General features: G+C 45.1%; 1 protein-coding gene across 1 annotated transcript in view; it reads right to left on the bottom strand.

Annotated features, from left to right (window-relative positions):
* Positions 1 to 20,782, bottom strand: part of ASTN2 (astrotactin 2) — an 818,428-nt gene extending 797,646 nt beyond the window's left edge. The window contains exon 1 of the mRNA XM_068248102.1: positions 20,357 to 20,782. Within this exon, the coding sequence (XP_068104203.1) occupies positions 20,357 to 20,636 (280 nt within the window). The 5' untranslated portion in view covers positions 20,637 to 20,782. The remainder of the gene's footprint in view (positions 1 to 20,356) is intronic.
* Positions 20,783 to 21,106: the final 324 nt, after the last annotated feature.

The following is a 21,106-nucleotide window of genomic DNA, read 5'->3' as shown; positions in this document are numbered from 1 at the left end:
GAAAGCCTATCATCGAGCTTGCGATACCCCTAGATCTACTCTCCTATACAATCAATCATCGGGACAAAAGTCTCGAAATGAACCAGATAGGGGTCTTTCCTTCATTACCAAATACAATGATCATCACTTTCAGGTCCGCGCCCTACTTCAGAAACATTGGCATGTGCTCACGGGCGACCAGCGTGTTGCCCCCTTTGTTCCGAGGGTGCCCTCTGTTACCTACAGGCGGGCCACCACCATAGGTGATACCTTGACACGCAGCCACTACTCAGGTAGAGGCAAAACCAAATTATGTAATTGCACAGTTCTGGGTACTTACCCATGTCATTCCTGTAACCAATGCAGGTACATCTATGTTGGTAAACAGTGCCCCCTTGTGATGAGAGACGTTGTATTAACTACCAGACATTATGTTAACTGTGAGACGGAGGGGATAATTTATCTCCTCCTCTGCCCCTGTGGGGCCTTTTATGTGGGCAAGACTGGCAGATCCCTTAACAGACGTATTTATGAACACACTTATGGTATCCAGGAGGGACACCAGACACCTGTAGCCCGACACTTCGCAATTTGCCAGGGGGGTAACCCCAGGAAAATTCGATTCTTTGGCTTGGATAGGGTACACCGGGACCCACGGGGAGGGGACTGGGACGGGAGACTCCTCCAATGTGAGGCCTTCTGGATTTACAAACTTAAGGCCTTTCGGACACCGGGCCTTAATGAAGGTATTGATTTCGCCCCATTTCTGTGACAGCAGTGCTCTGGCTCATGGCCATATGTTCTCTATTTTTCATTATTTTTGTTCAATTTCTAAGGATGAATCTTCAAATTTTCCTTTTGCTGTGCTTAAGCTGGCGGCCTTTTTGCGCCCGAACCGGGTCTTTTCCCGACCCTTATATATTCCTTTGGTTTAAAACCTTTTATGCCATCTAATTTAGATATGATCTTTGACACTTCCTTGATGGTGGTTGGTGGGTTGGCGTGGCTCCCCGTTGCTCCACTTTGTCCTTGGTCTCCTCTCGTTTGGTCCCCTATCGGCAGGACAACAGTTTATTTATTATCATTTCATTTTACTTTCGTATTCTATTTTTTTGCTTATGATTACTTAATTATATATAGCTATTAGGGATTTATTATTAATGGAAATATTTTTGCATTATTATATTGTGTTTTTTTTTAACATGTAACTTTTTTCGATGACTTTGCTGATCCTGTGGGAGGTGGTAGCTATGCCCCCCCCCCCGGCGCGCCGCACTTGCTGGTGGTCCTGGATGTGGGGTGGGGTTGGTGGGGGATCGGTGTGCCCTGGGGGGGGTGCTCGGGGTCGGCCCAGTCTTTGGCTTGACATGGACCATATATTGGGCTAATGCCTGCTGGCCCGTGGCCTGCCTGTGGGCCTTTCCCGTCCTCCTCCCCCCGTGGCCCTCCCCTCCCCCGTTTCCTGTTGCCCCTGGGCACACTTGGCCGCGGCTATGGTGGCGCTCCGGTGGTGATGGCGACTGGGCGGCCCAGGGGACCCAGGGCCCCGCCTGCGGGACAGCCGGGCCACCCTTTCTCCTTACCATCGATCAGGGGGTGGGGTCTTGATAGTCCGTGCCCCTCAGCGATCCCGGAGCCCTTTTGCGTCGGCCGCATTCCCATAGCGGCCCTGTTAGGGGTCTCTGTGGGTCGCGTACAGTCGTACGCATATATGCCTTCCCTCCTACTTGATCCGCTTGGCAGTTGCGGACGCGAGGGAAACGCTGTGCGTGCACTTGTACGCATATATGCGTTCCCTCCTTTGATCCGCATCACCGCATGCGGACGCGGGGGGGGGGACGCCGTGCGTATATGCGGAGAATTGGATGCATCACGCCTCTGCCTCCACCTCTCACTCACCACCTGCATCCTGTGGTGGTGGGGTGGGAGTGGTCATGGGGGGGCGTGGTAGCATCCTCTGGCCGCCCAGTGCCATTTTAGGCCGGCTCCTCTCTCCCACAGGCAGCAAAACTTCTGAGCCTGCCCTGATGATGCTGGTAATCTCACCAGTGAAACCGGTTGGCCTCTAAGGCTCTCTTTGTGACCAGACACACTTGTGGTGGCAGCACATGGGCTCCGGTGGATGTACTTTGCAGTGACCAGCTACTCAGATGAGTATACCTCAATGATATGCATTTCTACTGGTGACTTGAAAACAGCCTCCTATGGAGTAACCACTGTTTACCATATGATCATTGAAACAGCTTCCTAGGATGCACCTATATGCTGCTATATGCTGTTGTTTGCTGGAACTTTGAGTTTGTCTATATCAAGTTGATGCTGCTGAAGGGATGACCCTGGCGGATTGTTCCATGAATGAACTATATCAACTTTAATATCACACCATCCGTACCTGCATATGTCTGTGGTTTAAACACTTGCCTGTGAATCTGTCTCAGAATGTGCTTCTGATTGGGGCACTAACTCTGGTGAATTGCTTGTTGCTCCTGGGGCTTGCGGATGTGTCAGGCTTGCTGTGAATATAAATTTTTTGTTTACTAGCCCGAAGTGCTTGCCACATACAGTGTGTGCCTATCAATCTACCTCTGTGCACCTGGCCATTGTTATAGCTCACAGTATTAGTATGGTGTTCCTAATAACCCTGTAGGTGAGTGTATATATTTAGAGGTGTTAAATTGTGATAAAGTTATTGCTGACTGAATAGGGACGTAGCTAAATGTCAAAACTGCTCTGGTCCTTAAAGGACAGCTTTAATGAGAGGGATATGGAGGCTGCCATATTTATTTCCTTTAAGTAATACCAGTTGCCTGGCTATCCTGCTGATCCTCTGTCTCTAATACTTTTAGCCATAGACCCTGAATAAGCATACAGTAGCTCGGTGCTTTTGACATTGTCAGATCTGACAAGATTTGCTGTATGCTTGTTTCTGGTGTTATTCAGACACCTCTGCAGCCCAATAGATCATCAGAGCTGGTATTGTTTAAAAGAAAATACATTTGGCATCCTCCATATTCTTCTCACTTCAGTTGTCCTTTAAGGGGGTTTTATATGTCGATGTAACCACTTAACGACCGCCTAACGCCGATAGGCAGCGGCAGGTCGTTAGTGGTTTTACATGGAAACGGCCGCTCTTTCGAGTGGCCTTTCCATGTCAGTTCACGGAGGGTGTCTCCGTGAACTGCCTGCGAGCCTCCGATCGCGCCTCGCAGGCTAATTGTAAGCCCCGCTGTTTACATCATACGCCGCCTCTGCGCAGCAGCGCCGTACAGGAGATTGGCGATCCCCGGCCTCTGATTGGCCAGGGATCGTCGCAGTCTGAAGCCTATCAGAGGCAGCGCAGGACGAATCACTGTCCTGCGCCGCCCACAGCAAGGAGGGGAGAGAGGGAAAGGGAGCGCCGCTCGGCCACACAGAGCGGCGGCGATCAGACCTCCCCAGCAGGTCGTCCCCCTAGTGGGGAAAAAAGGGCGGGGGGTGAGTCTGGTCGCCCTGCGTGGTTCCTGATCTGTGCTGTGGGCTGGAGAGCCCACGCAGCACAGAATCCTCCAAAATAGCCCGGTCCTCAATGACGTTTAATCATTTGTTGAAAGTAACTGGTGTTTTTAATTACATTTACATCAAAAGACACCATTAAACATCATACAATGAATAGGATGAAAAATATGAGAAGGCTCACATCATGACAGAAACATTAATTTCAAGTCTTTTCTAAAGCTACCAGGTGTGTGCATTGTGTTTTATGCTCTATAAATAAATATACATATGTTATTTATTATTACTCACTCCAAGTGGGTGGTTTGTGTTTTTCCTTGAGCTTGGGACTTCTTCACAGTATTTTTAGCTGTTCCAAGCACTGCACCCTTTTGGGGAGGGATTTCTGATGTTTTTCTTGGAATCTGTTGGGCTTAAATCTCCAGCTTAGGAGTCATGTCCCAGAATTTCCATACCACTACTGGGACCTCTGTGGCCTTAAAGTGTACCTGAGATGGCCGCCAAAGGAAAAATGTACACATACCTGGGACTTCCTCCAGCCCCCTTCGGCCCGACTGGTCCCTCGCCATCCTACTCTGCCTCCTGGATCCTCAGCTACGGCTCCTGGTAATCCAGCCAGTTGGCACAGACGCAATCAGGCCGCACATGCACACTACGCCCGATTGGCTGGTTTACCAGGAGCCTAGAGGATCCAGGAGGGGGAGGAAGCCGGTGAGGCCAGCTGGAAAAAAAAGTCCCAGGTATGTGTAAATGTTTCCTTTGGCACCATCTCAGGTTCACTTTAAGGCCACATCTTCAGTTCCTCATTTAGACCCTGGTACTTCTCCAGGTGTTGCACTCTTTTCTGATGTTCCTGTCACTTGACACTGCTACATCTTTCATCAGTGCTGGCTTCTGGTGCTTGTCTACAATCATGTAGATGTCTGGTTGATTAGCTAATACCAGTCTGTCTGAATCTAGAACTCCTACAGGATCTTAGTTCTGACATTCTCCACAACATTCTGTGGAATCTCTCTGGATTTCAGAGATTTTAAACCCTTTACTGTGCAGATGTCCATGTACAAGATGCCAGCTACTTTATTGTATTGTTCAGTGTATGCAGTCATGTTTGCATTTCTTTGGTCTTTTTGCAGAGCCTGCCGTTTAAATCCTGTCTTATGCGGTATAAATGCTTTTTGTCCCTAGGCTTTTGCAAAGGTTTAGGGGACGTGATCTGCGCATGGAGCAAAAAAGTTTTAGCCATTCATTTATGAAATGGTTCTTTACCGTAAGAGTGATTAAAATGTGGAATGTATTGCCACAAGACGTAGTTATGACAAATTCTAGATCTCCATTTAAGGAGGGCTTAGGTACTTTCCTTGCATTGAAAGCCATTCATGATTATAATTACTAGGTAATTCCCAGTGGTCTTGTTCCAGGGATTTTATCTGATGCATCTGCAGTCAGGAAGGCATTGCTTTCCCTTTTGGAGCTAATTGGACCATGCCTTGTAAAGGGTCCAATTAGCCCCAAAAGGGAAAAAAAATCCTTCCCAACATATGTGAGGCTAGTGTTCTACTTTATTTTCTGAATGAACTTGGACGTATATTTTCAACCCAAATACATATATAACTATATAACACATGATTAAGGTTTGTGTGGGAACCTGTGACTAAAGTTATTTCAATGCAACCGGATATTTGGAGCTAGTAGTTTGGCTGCTAAACTTTCGAATGTGAAACAGATCCTGGGCTGTCTGCTGAAAACATCCAGAGTTCTGTGTAATAGGCTGTTACTGGATTGGACAGAAATGTACATGCTATGTTTAGACCTCAATATTGAGAAGTGCTATTTAATGTGAGCTTAAAAGGCAGAGAAATTATGTGAATGCACACACTCTGATTAAACACCTATGGGGACATGAAACCGGTTGGTGGGCGAGGCTAACTGAGCCCGTGCTGACTGCAAGTCACACACTGCTGACTACTTGTTGGCTCCTTAATTAGCCTCATTCCAAACAGAGGAAAAAGACTAACTGGGACTTTACCAGGAACGGGTGCCCACAGAACTCTGTGCTTCGAACAGTTAGGTGAGAGTATGCATATGAAGTATCATGGTAGCTACGTTGCTGGACTTTGTTCAATCCTTAACCCCTGTGCAAGCCAGAATCCTCTTGTTAATGGAGAACATTTGTGCAAAGGCTTACCACCTGCTACTTCTGTGATCATCCCATGAGCTCTCTCTGAGGCTTAATGCACATGCTTGCAGGCAGCCTGCTTGTGATGTATGTGGGTGAGTGAATTGCATGTACCGACTGCATTCAACAATATCATAGCATTACTAGCATGATGTAATTACATTGTAATGGTACTGCATTAGCAGTGCAACAGATCCGCTGACAATACAGTAATGCAATGCATGCAGTGCGGTACACCATAACACATGTATTCACAGTTGCAGTGAAGCATACTTTCTAAGTTTTTAGGCATTTCACTCCGGGACAAAATAACTTCTCCTTGGAACCAGATATCTGGGGAAACCCAGAATCAGTGTATGTAGCGTCACCAAAGTAAAGATAGTAAATTATATGGTCTTCCATGCATCCCTAATCAAAAACAGGACACACAGTAACCATTTAGGAGGCCATAGATACTTCATGGCGAAACTGCTGTTAGGTTCCAACCTGCAGGATTGTACTGCATATACAAACATTTTTGAAGAGTGACATTGTGCTAGAGTGTATTGAAAAAAGTAAAAAAATAAAATAAAATAAAATAGTATGTTCAACACAAAGGGCTTGATTCACTAAGACAAATAGCATGCCTTATCAGGGTTAAGGGGCCTTATTGGTGCCTTATCAGAGTAAAGGGGCCTTATCAGAGTAGCATAGCGAGCACTACGAACATATGCCTGCTAAATGGCAATGGCAAGAGCTCCACTCGTCCTACCCTGAGCCCCTGCGGATCCAATCACTTTAAAGGACATTATCTCTGCACTTTGATTGGCCCAATAGGCTGCCTGTCACTTGAAATGCACAAACAATCTCAAGAATCAGAATTCCCACTGCTTCACTGTTCAGAAACTCTTCATTGTATCAAATGTGCATGATTAAAAACAAGGCATGGTTGCATGACATCCATACAGTAAGTCTATATACAGACTAATAATAAATAGGCAAGGCTCTATAGTTCTTATTATAAAAATTAATATACAACATAAATATGCCAAATGTCTAGTAATACTAATGTCATAAACAGTATATATATACTGTATATATATATATATATATATATATATATATATATATATATAGATAGATAGATAGATAGATAGATAGATAGATAGATAGATAGATAGATATAGAGGTATATATAGAAGTATTGAAACTAATTAGTAAATGGATAAGCACAAGGGTCAATTTGGGAATAGGAGATGGGAAGTGGAAAACCAAGCGTTGGCACTGCTGTCTGTTTGAGGAGGCTTGCAACTGTACCACTCGGGGCCGGCTTGTCAGCCAAAAGACCAAGCGTATCGTGCTCTGACCAAAGGCCTCCGCAGAAGCGCATTCTCACGCGAAATGGCCGTCAGACAGCTGTGCCCAGCACCCATCTCCCACTGACTGCCCCCCGGGACCGGTTTTTGCACCTTACGTTTCCTGTAGCACAGGACAGCACTTTATTATGTTGTTGATTGCCATATTTTTACATTGAATAAACCGGAGCACCTTATTCATTTATAATGTGCCTATACAGTACATACAGAGTTTTGGCTGTCAGGCAACTCTGTCCTATTGAAGGTACAGTACAAGCACTTGTAAATTTTCTGTACTTCAAAGTTCAGCAAACCCTAGGGCTGCATAGCAAGACAACACTTAAAGTGAACCTAAATCCGGGGGCAAAAATTAGATTAACTCACCTAGGGCTTCCCTCAGCCCCCTGCAGCCGATCGGTGCCCTTGCAGCCCCGCTCTGACGCTCCAGGACCCGCCGGAGAAGACCGGGAGCCTCCGGAGCGGCGTCGAGGGCACGTCCTGCCTGCCACGGGCTGAAGGAAGCCCCAGGTAAGTGGATTAGTATTTTATTTCTCCGTGAACCCTCCCTTTAATAGTGAAGATTATATACTCTGTGCTTAAAGAGACTCTGTAACAACAAAAAGATCCCCTGGGGGGTACTCACCTCGGGTGGGGGAGCCTCAGGATCCTAATGAGGCTTCCCACGCCGTCCTCTGTCCCACGGAGGTCTCGCTGCAGCCCTCCGAACAGCCGGCGACTGTGCCGACTGTTCAATTCAATATTTACCTTTGCAGGCTCCAGCGGGGGCGCTGTGGCTGCTTTCGCTCCGAAGGAGGCGGAAATACCCGATCTCAGTCGGGTCCGCTCTACTGCGCAGGCGCCACAGACTTGCGCCTGCGCAGTAGAGCGGACCCGACGGCGATCGGGTATTTCCGCCTCCTTCGGAGCGAAAGCAGCCAGAGCGCCTGCGCAGGAGCCTGCAAAGGTAAATATTACGTCACCGCTGTACGGAGGGCTACAGCGAGACCCCCGAGGGACGCAGGACGGCGTGGGAAGCCTCATTAGGATCCTGAGGCTTCCCCCACCCGAGGTGAGTACCCCCCAGGGGCCGTTTTTTCGTTACAGTTCCTCTTTAAAGAGATCCCAGTAGTTTTTTGCAGATAATATACCCCAAATTTTATTATATACAGGTTTACTATATCATATACTGTGTATAGTCCTGACATCTTCCCTCAGAAGAGTTCACAATTTAGTCCCTATTATGGTCGTAGTCTAATGTTTCTATCATAGCATAGTGGCAATTTTGAGGTGATACCAATAAACTTACATGTATGGGTTTTTGGTATGTGGGAGGAACCACAGAGTAAGAGCCCATACAAATGTAGGGAGAACATACAAACAGATAATGGCCAAGCCAAGATTTGAATCTAGGACTTGCAAGTGCTATCCACTGTACCATCAGCTTTCTCTTCTTTACAGAATAGTTAAAATGTTGCGAACAATACAGGCAGTAAACAGATGACCGTCTTTTTAGCAGTATACCAAAAACAGGACACTAGATTATAACAAAAATAATATTTTTTTTTAAATTGCTCAGTAGATTAGGGATAGGGTCAAAGGATTCTAGGGCCTCTATTCAACTAACTTTTCTCCTGAGCTTTCTTCTAGAAGACACAGTGCTTGATTCACTAAAGCGTGCAAAGTGTTAGCATGCCAGTAAAAAGCCACTTTGCACGTGCTAGCATGCACGTAAGAGTTTGTGCGCGTAAAGCGTGCAAACGCTTTGCGTGCAAAGTACAGTGAACTGCACTGACTTCATGTGATAATGATAATTAGCACGCGAAGTCAGTGCAGATCACGTGATCGCAATGTAAAACATTGATTATTACTGTATATACTTCATTATGCGGCGCGCATAAATCTTTGCACGCGCCAATTTACAGTACTGCACATGTTACTGTAACCACCATTCATAATTACATTAACATATTCTATTTTACTGTGTGGGCGAAGAGCCATTGATTTCAAGGCTTTGCATGTGCAAACTAATTAGCACCCTAGTTTGCACGTGCAAAGCTTCTAGGCGTGATACCTGAGTTATCACGCTTTTGCAAATCAAGTCCACAGTATTTTCACACCATATCAATAAAATACATTTTAAGCCAATAGCATGCAAGAAAATACTCAAAGCAAGTTTGATATGGATAGATTTTTTGGGGGGTAGTTTTCAACTGCAGTGCGGAAAAGTTACTATAAAAAGATGATGAAAAATTATCTTTTGTATATTTAATATATATTAATCTATTGTATATTTTTTGTGCTAATAAAGTTGTATGTATTTTTTGTACTGCAAGAGTGTGCCGTGTGGTGTTTTTTGGCCTTCCAATTCAAAAGACCTTATCCCGAATACATTTAAGATGAAAAATGATCTCCCGGTAGAAAACCAGGACAGTTAATTGCATATGAGCTTTGATGTGATGCTTTGCTAGGTCGTTGCAGTTAATAGGATTTTATACATACATACATACCTGGGGCTTCCTCCAGCCCCATCTGCCTGGATCGCTCCCAATCCGCTGTCCACTGCTGCCGGCAGCTTCAGGAACCAGGTCCCCGCACTTCTATCATCGTGGCCAGCTATGCAGGAGAAGTGCGCTCTCTACGTATCTCTCCAGCGGCTGCTGGAGAGATAAACAAACTGCGCACTTCTCTTATCTTAGACTGTGTCCGACTGATGGAAGTGCAGGGACCTGGTACCGAAGCTGCAGACAACGGAGAACGGAGGCATGGGAGCGATCCAGGCGAATGAGGCTGGAGGAAGCCCCAGGTATGTATAAAATCTTTTTATTTTTGAGCTATGGAACATTTTAATCTTATGCCTGCAATTTACTTAAACAGATCACTTATTTTAATAAAACTTTTTTTTAATGTTGAGTACCATATAACCAACCATGGCTGCAAGGATGCAGACAGATATTTGTCAATACTGTGAATAAAACTGAATAACGTATCGGTAGTTAAATAACAGGTTAGAGTGAGACCCCATACTTTAGTGTCTTAGGAAGTTTTTATAAGCATACTGTTTCATTCTCCAGAGTACGCAGAGGAATAAAGCCTAAAACAATAGATTCAATTTTACTTAAAACTGCCTTAGGAGTTTCTCCTTAGTGATTCATAAGTGTTGAAATTGCTAAGCTGTGTGGTCACTTTGACATGTGCTGACCATGACAGTGCTCCTTTCCAGCCCCAATTGTGAAGCGCAAGTCCCAGATGAGCTACAATATGTTAGAGCTGCAATTTACCACATGTTAAGGCTTTTTGCACACAGGGACGTTACAGGCGCACGTTAGTGCAGCCTGTAACGCTCCCCCAACGCACAGCAATGTAACACAAGTGGGCTGTTCACACTGCCCACGTTGCGTTACATTGTAACGCAGCAAAGTGCTGCATGCTGTGCGTTCTACGCGGCTAAGCCGCGTTAGACTGTTTGCACATGCTCAGTCATGTTGGGGAGGAGGGGAGAGCGGCTGGGCACATGGCTAATTAATATTCACTGCACTCAGTGACCTGCAGTGTTTACTTCCTGGAGCAGCCGCTTTGTGCGGCGATTGGCCGGGCGGGACCACGTGATGCCGCATTCAAGAGTACGTATCACGGATGCCAGAGTGAGCTGCACAACGCGGCTCACTCCGACGTCCACACCAGAGAGCACCAGGCGTTGCGTTAGGGGCACGTTATGTGCCCTATAAAGTCCCCTAAACGCAACGTCCTGGTGTGTAACTAGCCTTAAGCTTTAAAATGAGCTAGGATTGCTAAAGATTTTGAGCAGTAATTTTGTTTTTCTGTCCTGGTATGCTATATTTATGGATGGTGGATTGATTCTGTGGCTCTGACTACATTTGCTACTAGAACATTTTGGGGTACCATAGAAAATGTAACTCCTTCAAAAGGGCTATTTTTTTTTTTAAATAGGTCCTGTCAGAATGATTATTTGCCTACTTAATTTGCTGTTCTGGGTATTTCATCATCATGTTTTACAATTTAGCATTAAAGGAATACTGTACGGGGGTCGGGGGAAAATGAGTTGAACTTACCCGGGGCTTCTAATGGTCCCCCGCAGACATCCTGTACCTGCGCAGCCACTCACCGATGCTCCGGCCCCACCTCTGGTTCACTTCTGGAATTTCAGACTTTAAAGTCTGAAAACCACTGCGCCTGTGTTGCCACGTCCTCACTCCTGCTGATGTCACCAGGAGCGTACTGCACAGGCACAGACCATACTGCTTCTCTTCAGCAGAAACCTCTTGGAGACTGCAAAAGACTTGAGACTGGGGCGGAGGTTCACCTTCCAGCAGGTCAATGACCCTAAACATAAAGCCAGGGCAACAATGGAATGGTTTAAAACAAAACATATTCATGTGTTAGAATGGCCCAGTCAAAGTCCAGATCTAAATCCAATAAAGATCTGTGGCAAGATCTGAAAACTACTGTTCACAAACTCTGTCCATTTAATCTGACTAAACTGGAGCTGTTTTGCAAAGAAGAATGGGCAAAGATTTCAATCTCTAGATGTGCAAAGCTGGTAGAGACATACCCTAAAAGATTGGCAGCTGTAATTGCAGCAAAAGGTGGTTCTACAAAGTGTTGAATCAGGGGGCTGAATAATTACGCACACCCCACTTGCAGTTATTGATTTGTAAAAAATGTTTGGAATCGTGTATGATTTTCGTTCCACTTCTCACGTGTACACCCCTTTGTATTGGTCTTTCACATGGAATTCCAATAAAATTGATTCATGTTTGTGGCAGTAATGTGACAAAATGTGGAAAACTTCAAGGGGGCCGAATACTTTTGCAAGCCACTGTAAGTAAAGAAAGCTCTTGTGCAATAAAGATGGAGGGTAGAAGATTCGGAGAAGCCGCCAGACCCTCCAGCAGCTTCCCACTACTGAGGTATGGGTCTAAGTACAGTAGTTTTCCTCACTTCATAATCAGAATCATTTTTATTTCGCCAAGCACGACTGGGTCGTGCCCGGAATTGGGCATGGCATACAGGGCTGAAAAACCACAATACACAATATAAATGTTATACAAACACAATACAATACAGTTCCGAACACAATTGCCCTACTGCTATACAATGTTTTAACTTTTGACTGCCATAAATCATCATCATGGATGATTTCGCATTATCATCCCCAGGTTTCCTACATATTGCATAAGGTGCATCAATGCAATTGGGTTCTGACCAAACATGCTTGCGGGGGAAGACTATCAGCGCGTGTAGGGAGTTTGTGAAGAGAGTTTAGAGAGTTGACAGCAGAGGGGAAGAAGCTGTTCCTGTGCCTTGAGGTCCTGGCGGCAATGGACCTGAACCTCCGGCCTGAACGGAGTCGGCTGAAAAAGCGGTAACCTGGATGAGAGGGATCGTTAGTAATCCTCAGTGCTCTGGAACGCAGTCTGGAATTGTAGAGGAAATCCAGAGGGGGGAGTGGTTTCCCGATTATCCTCTCCGCTGATCTTATCACCCTCTGTAGTTTGTGTCTGTCGCTGGCGGAGGAACCAGCGTACCAGACCAGGATGGAGGAACAGAGTACGGATTCGATTGTGGTGGAATAGAAACTCATCATGAGTTTCTGGGACATACCAAACGTCTTCAATTGGCGGAGGAAAAAAAGCCTCTGCTGGGCCTTCCTCTGTGTGGATGTGGTGTTGGATTTCCAGGTTAAATCCTTGGAGATGGTCGTGCCCAAGAGACGTGCACAGGGGACTATTTCCTCTTCTGAGCAGTCAATGCAGATTGGGGGTGGGGGGGGGGGGTGCGCGTTTCCTGAAGTCAACAACCACCTCAACGGTTTTTGCAGTGTTGAGGACCAGGCCATTTTCCCTGCACCAGAGGCAGATTCTCTCAACCTGGTGGCGGTACTCCTGCTCTTCATTTTTGGTAATGAGGCCCACTATGGTGGTATCGTCAGCGTACTTGACCACTTAGACAGAGTCTGACGTGGATCTGCAGTTGTTCGTATACAGGGAGAAGAAAGGCGACATGTACACATCCCTGAGGGGCCCCGTGTTGGTGATCCTTGGTTTTGAGAGGATAGGTCCAAGTTTAACAGCCTGGGATCTGTTACTGAGGAAGTCCGTGATCCACAGGCGCAGGGTTGGATGGACCTCTAGCGTGGCCAGGTTCTCCTGAAGTATATGGGGACTGATGGTGTTGAACGTCGAACTGAAGTCGAGTAGGAGGATCCTGGCATATGAGTCCGGCTTGTCTAAGTGGTCGTTGACATGCTCCAGGCAGATGTTTATGGCGTCATCCGTGGACCTGTGTGTTCTGTAGGCAAACTGGAACGGATCCATCAGTGGTTCCGTGGAAGCTTTTAGGAGGGGCAAAACCGCTCTTTCAAAAGGTTTTCATAATGACAGAAGTGAGAGCAATGGGCTGGAAATTATTGAGGTCAGAGACGCCCTGTTTTTTGGAGACAGGGATGATCATTGACCTCTTGAAACACCCTGGAACTTTGCCTACCTGGAGCGATTTGGTGAAGATGGAGGAAAGAACAGGAGCGAGCTGCTGTGCACACGATTTCAGGCAGGATGGCGACACTCCGTCTGGGCCTGGGGCTTTCCGAGCGTTAATGCACAGCAGGTGTCGCAGGCTCTCTTTAACATTACTGAGGAATATGTTTAGTGCCACATCCAGTTTGAAGGTTAGTATTCAGAATCTTTTATTCCACCCCAAAAAGGTATGTTTCACATTGCCATGGCACCAAAAATGTACCACCCAAATAAATATTTCAGAACGAGATGTGCCAAAAATGCAAGATATCATTACCAATCACCTTCTGGCTGCATTTCCACTAGGGTGCAATGTCTGTTTCTTAAATGGACGTGGCACCCGTGCTGATGCGAATTAGCATCCAAAGCACTCTAGCCATGAAAGCTATTGGGTTTTGGATGTGTTCTGTGGAACTCTGTAGCATGCATGTTTTTTTTTCCCCGCACGCAATTCAGGTGCAGCCTACTGATTTTAATAGGCTGTGGTTTTGTGTCCGAAATCGCTTGCCAAAAACAGCTGCCATTCTCATCTAGTGGAAACAGGTCCTACAGATCACACTTCTGGCATGCTACTTAGGACAGTAATGTAGCTCTGTATAGGTTCTCTAGATTGATCAGAACTCTATCTTGGTTCCCCAACTTTTTCAAAACATGCCTGGGTGTGCAAAGTAGATGCCAGGTTGCATTTTTGAGTTCAATTACAGAATGAAAAGCTCATCAATGATATGTTTACTTTTATGAATTGGTAGGCAGTGGGTGGTTTTTCCAATAATTTGCTGTCAAGTTGCAAAATAAAGAATTCATAGATCTAATTATCCTTGATGCATGCCCTGCTAAACAGAACAGCAAACCTGTTTAGCGAGTAATATAACTCACTAAGGCTCGGTGCTCACTACTACATATACTACTACAATGGCATTTACACTTTATGTGAAGCTGATGTGTTTCATAAAATATAGTCTTGGAGAACCATCCTCACCTGGAGATTATAGTGCAGATCAGGACTGTGCATTTCAATCACAACCTAAATACCAGAGTGAGTACAGTAGGTTTGGAGTGGCACACCTTGCCGTATAGGTTGGGTGCATGAACCTTGGGTGCAAAGCAACACCCTGTATACAACAAAGAGTCCAAGGATCGGTCAGCACACCAGGCTTCACAAAAGCAAAAAAAAAAAAGTCTGTTTTAAACCATCAAATGCATGTTTCAAATACCAATAATTGACAACTGTTTTGGGGCCACGCAGGGTCCCCTTCCTCAGAACAGTGCAGACATATTGCAGGGGCCACCTGTCTCTTGCCCTCAATTCAGAGTAGGCCGCAGCAGGGGTTACAGACCTATTCTATTGCCGGTTCAGTGTCCTCCCCGGCTCCCAACGTCACGAGACATCAGGAGCCAGAGGTGCACTGATGCACACAGAACAGAAGCTGACACACAGAGCCAGGAAGCTGACATTCTACCATTGCCCATTTCCGGCAACATGAATGCACCAGGGTTCTGGAATGTCACCCTGCCCCCTGGCAGAAAAAAAGCCACTGCCTTTTCTATACCTGATAAAGAAAAGGCCAGGGCCATTTTCTGAAAGGGGTGGAGCTATGCATCAGAACCTAGATAAGAGGGTTCCAGCGAATCTAAATAAACAGACGTGTTGGGGCATTCTATTAAACATTACCTCTGAGCATTATATGCACACCAGAGATGCACTTTATCTTAACTTAGGATATAGCTGTAGAGTCGCTGTTAAATAGAATTGAAAACTAGCCCTGGATAGGAGTATGTGTAGAGGGTGCAGACAGGAGCAAAGAACATCGTTCAAAGCCCTAGGCAATCTAACTGCGGGTACATCTAAGAGTGATGTGCAAGTACACTGCAGGAGAATTCTTCCCCCATTACACATAAGGGCCTGGTTCACATTGGCCTAAAAAACGGTAGGTTTCGTAGACCCTAACTGAACAGATGAGAAGGGATGCAAACAGATCCAATGTTAAACAATGGACAGGCTCACATTGGTCCGTTTGAACAGATTGATTCAGCAAGTTCCGCCGAACAGACCACAAGTTTGGGTCTGTTGTGATTTTTCCAGACCAACAGACGTGTTGCATTGACTGCGCAGAATGGAGGGTCACAGATGGAAAACAGAGCCTTTTAAAAACTGATCCATGCCATGGATCAGTTTTCCATCCATGCCAGTGTGAACCGGGTCTATGATCTGAACCAGGTTTACAGGTGATAGACAACCCTTCTGCGTGTAATGTACACAACTTTCTCAGTGGATTAACAGCTTTAAAGAGAGTGCAAATGGAAAGTATAGTACCACTGTTGTCACCAACCCCAAATTTAACATAGCAAATTAATTGATTTAAAGAGAGTCTGAAAGCAATTTAAAAATGGCTTTTTACCTTCTATATTTTAGACATGTTTGCCCCTGTTAAAAACGCAGCTATTCCGCGGCAGAACGAGGGTTTTTACCCCCCAATCCCCTGGGGCACATTGCGGGGAGCGCTTCCGTGAGTGGCAGAGCTTTTGGCTGCAGCTCTGCCTCTACAGGCGTCTATCAGCGCGGATCGCCGCCTCTCCCTGCCCCTCTCAGTCTTCCTTCACTGAGAGGGGCAGGGGAGAGGCGGAGATACGCGCTGATTGACCCGCATGGAGGAAGAGCTGCACCCGAAAGCTCTGCCTCCCTGGGCAGCAAAATCCACCACCAAGAAAGTCATGGATTTTGCACAGGAGATTTGGGGGTAAAAAATCCTGGTTCTGACGTGGGATAGGGGTGTTTTAACAGGGGCAAACATGTCTAACATACATACAAGGTAAAAAGCCATTTTTGAAGTGGTTTCAGGAGTCTCCTTAATGAGCAAATGGAGTTAAAAGAAGGAAGTAGAATTGGTATGGGAGCTGACAATACTTAAATGTGTTCACCCTCAAATGCACTTTAAAATTACAGCTCATATTATTACATGTATTATTACAATTTTGTAATCTACTAAAATAATCAAATGATATATAAATGGCAGATAGATCTACAGTTGCAAGTATGCACATTTAAAAAAAAAAAAAAAAAAAAGGTTTTAAACATGAAAATGTAGTATAATTTCCATTAAGCAACTAACGGATTCAAAAATTTAACAAATCCAATGTTAGGTTAAGGCTTGGTATCCACTTGAGTACAAAACGCACCAATTTGGTACATTTTCTACACCTCCAATCTATGCAGGAAGCTGATCCCATTATTAAACATAGGACCCAACCTGCAGCATTTTTATGGAATGGACTGCAAACACCGGATGCATGGACACAATGGAAGCTTATGAGAACGGATAGTGTCTGTTTTCACTACGCTGGTCGCCACATGCGAAACTCAAATACTCACCTCTCTGGTGGATTCGACTCCGCCATGGCTGGTACCCGCCACTAGGTCCACTGCAAGGGAGAAGCCGGTATTCAGAGATGGGAGCCTGACAGAAGGATGGGGCTCCCCCATTGGATTGCAAAAGATCAATGGGAATCCTCTTTAGCAACAGGGAGGATTCTCATTGGTTAATGGTGGACCAATGAAAATCCTCTCTGTTGCTAGGGAGAATTGGTCTGTTGTAAACCAAAAAAGGAAGCCCCATTTTTCTGCTGGCCTCCATACTGAGTATACCGGATATTCCCTAGTGGTGGTGTCAGCAGTGGTGGGAAATGGCGGCAGGCAAAGGCGAGGGATCAGACATAGGGGATGCAAAATGGCAGGTAATATGAACAACAGCGCTAGCGCTTAGATCCACTGAAGTGGGAACTGAGTTTTAGGCTAGATATGCATTTTCAATGGTAGTCATCTGAAACAATCATTCCTGATTGTTTCAGGCAGTTTTATCCTGTACAAACTGCTGCTCTGCAGATGGAGAGGGGAGGGGAGAGGACGAATGAGAACAAGATGGCAATGCCTGTGGCAGCAAATTACAATAGTGATCAGACATGGTTTTCTGGCACGTCTGCCAACGTAAATGAATTGCTGTACACACTTTACAAAGTATTGTTTGTGTTTGTTTCAGGCAACCAAAGTTGTAAGTGTGTGCAAACCTTTAAAAGGATTTTAATTAACAGATTATTTGTGAGGATTTTCCTTGATATGAATTATCTCAGATAAGGAGATGTCACATCAAAGCTTTATGCATGAAACCCCACAGGAGTAAACTTAATTAACAAATGGTAAAGAGCTACAGAAAAATAAGCACATTTGAAGAAATAATAAGGTGTGTTACCACCTAGTAGGGTAGAACAAAATTAACCCAGAATTTCCACCAAGATAAAAAGTTTGGTGGAGGACCCCTAGGATTACCAATTTGGGACATTGTATTTCATTTCTCAGCAAGTAAAACACAAACCACAACAGAGACTATATTCAACTGTTCCACTCTTTTTCATCCTTCACTGGACGTCTGTGTGGTCATTTCCTGTCACCAGCTAACAAATGTATCTCTAATAAATCATAAATAGTCTAGAGTCTTGTCTGGCAGTTCAGTAATTGGAGCTTCAGTAAAATTCTAAAGAAGCAATCGCCATACAATTATAAAGCTATCAGCTTTGTAATAACTTCAAATTCTAAATCTATTGCTTCTCCTTCTGATATATAATCATCTCTAGATAACAGTCTTATTCACCTATGAGCAATCAATCAGATGTCCACAAATTTCTCAAAAAAAGAAAAAGAAAATCATTCACTCGGATACAATAGAATACATGTGCTGCAGCTATAATGTCCTTTTGGATTTTTTGCCCTTCAAATATCTTACCCATAAATACTATGCATGACCCTTTCAATGTCCTTGCATATTCAATGCACATAGGCTAACTGCAAATGAATCATGTCATCTTAGGCTGGATAGCATGTTGCCTTAGATAAATATTAATAAAAAAATAAAGTTGCAGGCGTTCCTGGGAAAACACATACATGTTTCTGTCACCAGACAGGGTACATCCAGCCATCTTCTAATCTATCACAAGACATCTAATAAACGGAACATCACTCCCAACAGTAAAGCATCTCTGTAACTAATTAAGAGCTATGCATCCATCAATTACAAGCACAAGCCAAGAGCTCTAAACAGAAGACCAATCACATTCTTTCTTCGCATGGGAATCATAAAAGCTTGACCATCTATATATGATTATGGGACAAATTATGCTTTATTTAAAAGAAAACAGAAATATATAATTTCTGAATTATGAGTTAGTTGAAGCACACGTTAATATTATTCACTTTTGTAACCATTTTTTTTTTTTCAAAAAACACTTGGACCTCCAATTCTCCAGTGCACTGGTTATAATGATATCCCAGCTCTCAAGCAACAATAAACCAATATAAATAGAGCCTGTAAAGAAAGAGTTATAAGTCCTGTCATTGCTGCTTTTTATTTGAAGATACAAGCTCTAGGACAGTTATCCTGATTTCACTATTTCAGGCTTATAAACAGTGTGCGTCATACTGTTACTTTTAATACAATACAAAAGTGCATTAAACTGACAGGCACGGTTATTCAGTAGGGTTTAAAGTATCATGCATGCAACGCAATCATTTTCGTATTGTATGCGGACTCCTGCATTTTGGCGCATACTATACTACAAATCTAAAAATGTGTGCACAAATCCGTAGAATAGTGTGTTTGAGGCCTTAGGACCGATCCTAAACATGCATGTCAGCACAGAATATACGTTTCTTCCGTTTAAAATTACTCGAACTAGCAAAACAAGAATAAAAATAGAAGCCTGAGAGCTTGCAAATTTAAAAGCAAGTCAGCAATTGTAATGCTCATATTTCTACCTTGACAAGTTTCTTCAGAGAACACTAGACAGAGGAAAAGAGGAAATGCTTGCCACAGGACTTTTTCATTAGAGGACAGTAAATTTATCAAGAGGTGAGCAAAAGAAAAAAAAACAGAAGCAAAAGTGGAGCATCTGCCCAAAGCAACCAGTCAAAATGTGTCTATAAAGGAACCCCAAAATGTGAGGCATACTAAAGGATCACATGCTATATCTCTTTGCAAAATACTACTTGTCTGATCCTCTGCTCTTGAAACTTTTTAATTCACTGACTCGCAATGAGTTTTGCAGACAAGATAGCCTGCCTTTTATGGCTGCATGCCTTGTGGTAATCAAAAACTACTGAAGGCTTCAGAGCAGCATAACACATGGGCACATCCTCTTAGAAAGAGATTGAGGTCGCATTTACAGTGCCAGTTGCGGAGCTGCGTTAAAAAGTCTTATAACGCAACTTACCGCACTGCAATGCTAATCCTATGGGTCGTTCACAGTGGGACGTCAAAGTCGCGTTGAAAAATGTTGCGTTGTAGTAACTCACTGCTTGCGGTGCGTTACCTCTCAACGCAAACACGTTGTGACTTAACGTCGCATTAAACCGCAACGTCCCACTGTGAATGCGACCTCAAAGAAAACAAGCTCCATAACCTTAAAAGCTAAAACTGCTCTCTGGGCAAACTGCTCCACTTCCCCTTGCACCCGTTCTGGTAAATCTGATCCTGAAAAAGGGGTGCAAAGATAAGAAAGCTGACAGAATTCTTCTTCATCCTAGCAGCGGAGTTCCCCTTTTAAAATACAAACAAGCTGAACAGTAACCCATGGCAACCAATTTGTTTTACTTTTAGCAGACAGCGAATGAGAGAGGATTTAGGGGTTGGTTGTCATTGGTCATGGGCTGCACAGGATTTCTCTTTGCACCAAACCTTCAGAATGGCATTGCTGCCCTTGATGTTCCTTTCCATGGCAAAACTCCACCACCAGGCCCGCACAGTATGAAGAGCGGACATGAGACAGCAGCCCTCCCCTCTCTCCCAGTCCCTCACCCAGGGTGAAGTAGGGCGGCTCGGTATTGTGCAAGTCGTCCCTCACGGACACGCTCCCCGGCGCCTCGCTGTGGACATGTAGGGGAAGTCGGGAATCCCCGGGTGCAGGATTCACTGAAGACACGGCGCCGGTCCAGCTCAGCTCCCGCTCTCTCAGCGCTGGCAGTGTGGAGACAGTGACGGTCTTCATCAGGCATCCTGCCTGCGAGGAGGAACTGGCCACGGAGGGCAAGACAATCATAAGGCCAGAGCAGAGGGCGCACATGGCAGACGCCAACATTCTTAATGTACACAGTCCGGGATTCAGCCCGCTGGAATTGGAGCAGTCGGTACATGGACAACCGGCACCTGTGCTTCCCGCTCCCCTGCATCCCTTTAGCTATGCAGGATAGTGTTGTCCGGATCATGAACGATTCGGATCTTTGATCCGAATCTATTTTATGAGTCGATCATCCGAATCATCAAAATGAGTGATTCGGATCGCAAAAGGGGCGGGGCCAGGAGCGACACGCCCCCTCTCAGCGGGCAGCGGGGTCTTGGAAGCAGAGCAGAGATGGATCGCTCTGTTGGAAGGGAGGCAGCCTTGCAGGGAGACAGGTAGATAAGAGAGAGGGGACATGGCTGCCACTGCCAGATATGTGTAGAGCACACATACTGGCTGCAATGTGCTGCCCATTACAGGCTGTCTGTTCCGTAGTTGTGCACAGTGATCACAAAAGGGGCGGGGCCAGGAGCGACACGCCCCCCTAT

The sequence above is a fragment of the Hyperolius riggenbachi genome, chromosome 8 (genome assembly GCF_040937935.1).
Source record: "Hyperolius riggenbachi isolate aHypRig1 chromosome 8, aHypRig1.pri, whole genome shotgun sequence".
Classification (NCBI taxonomy): Eukaryota; Metazoa; Chordata; class Amphibia; order Anura; family Hyperoliidae; genus Hyperolius; species Hyperolius riggenbachi.
The sequence above is the reverse complement of the archived record's forward strand: the minus strand, read 5'-3'. Positions and strand labels throughout refer to the sequence as shown.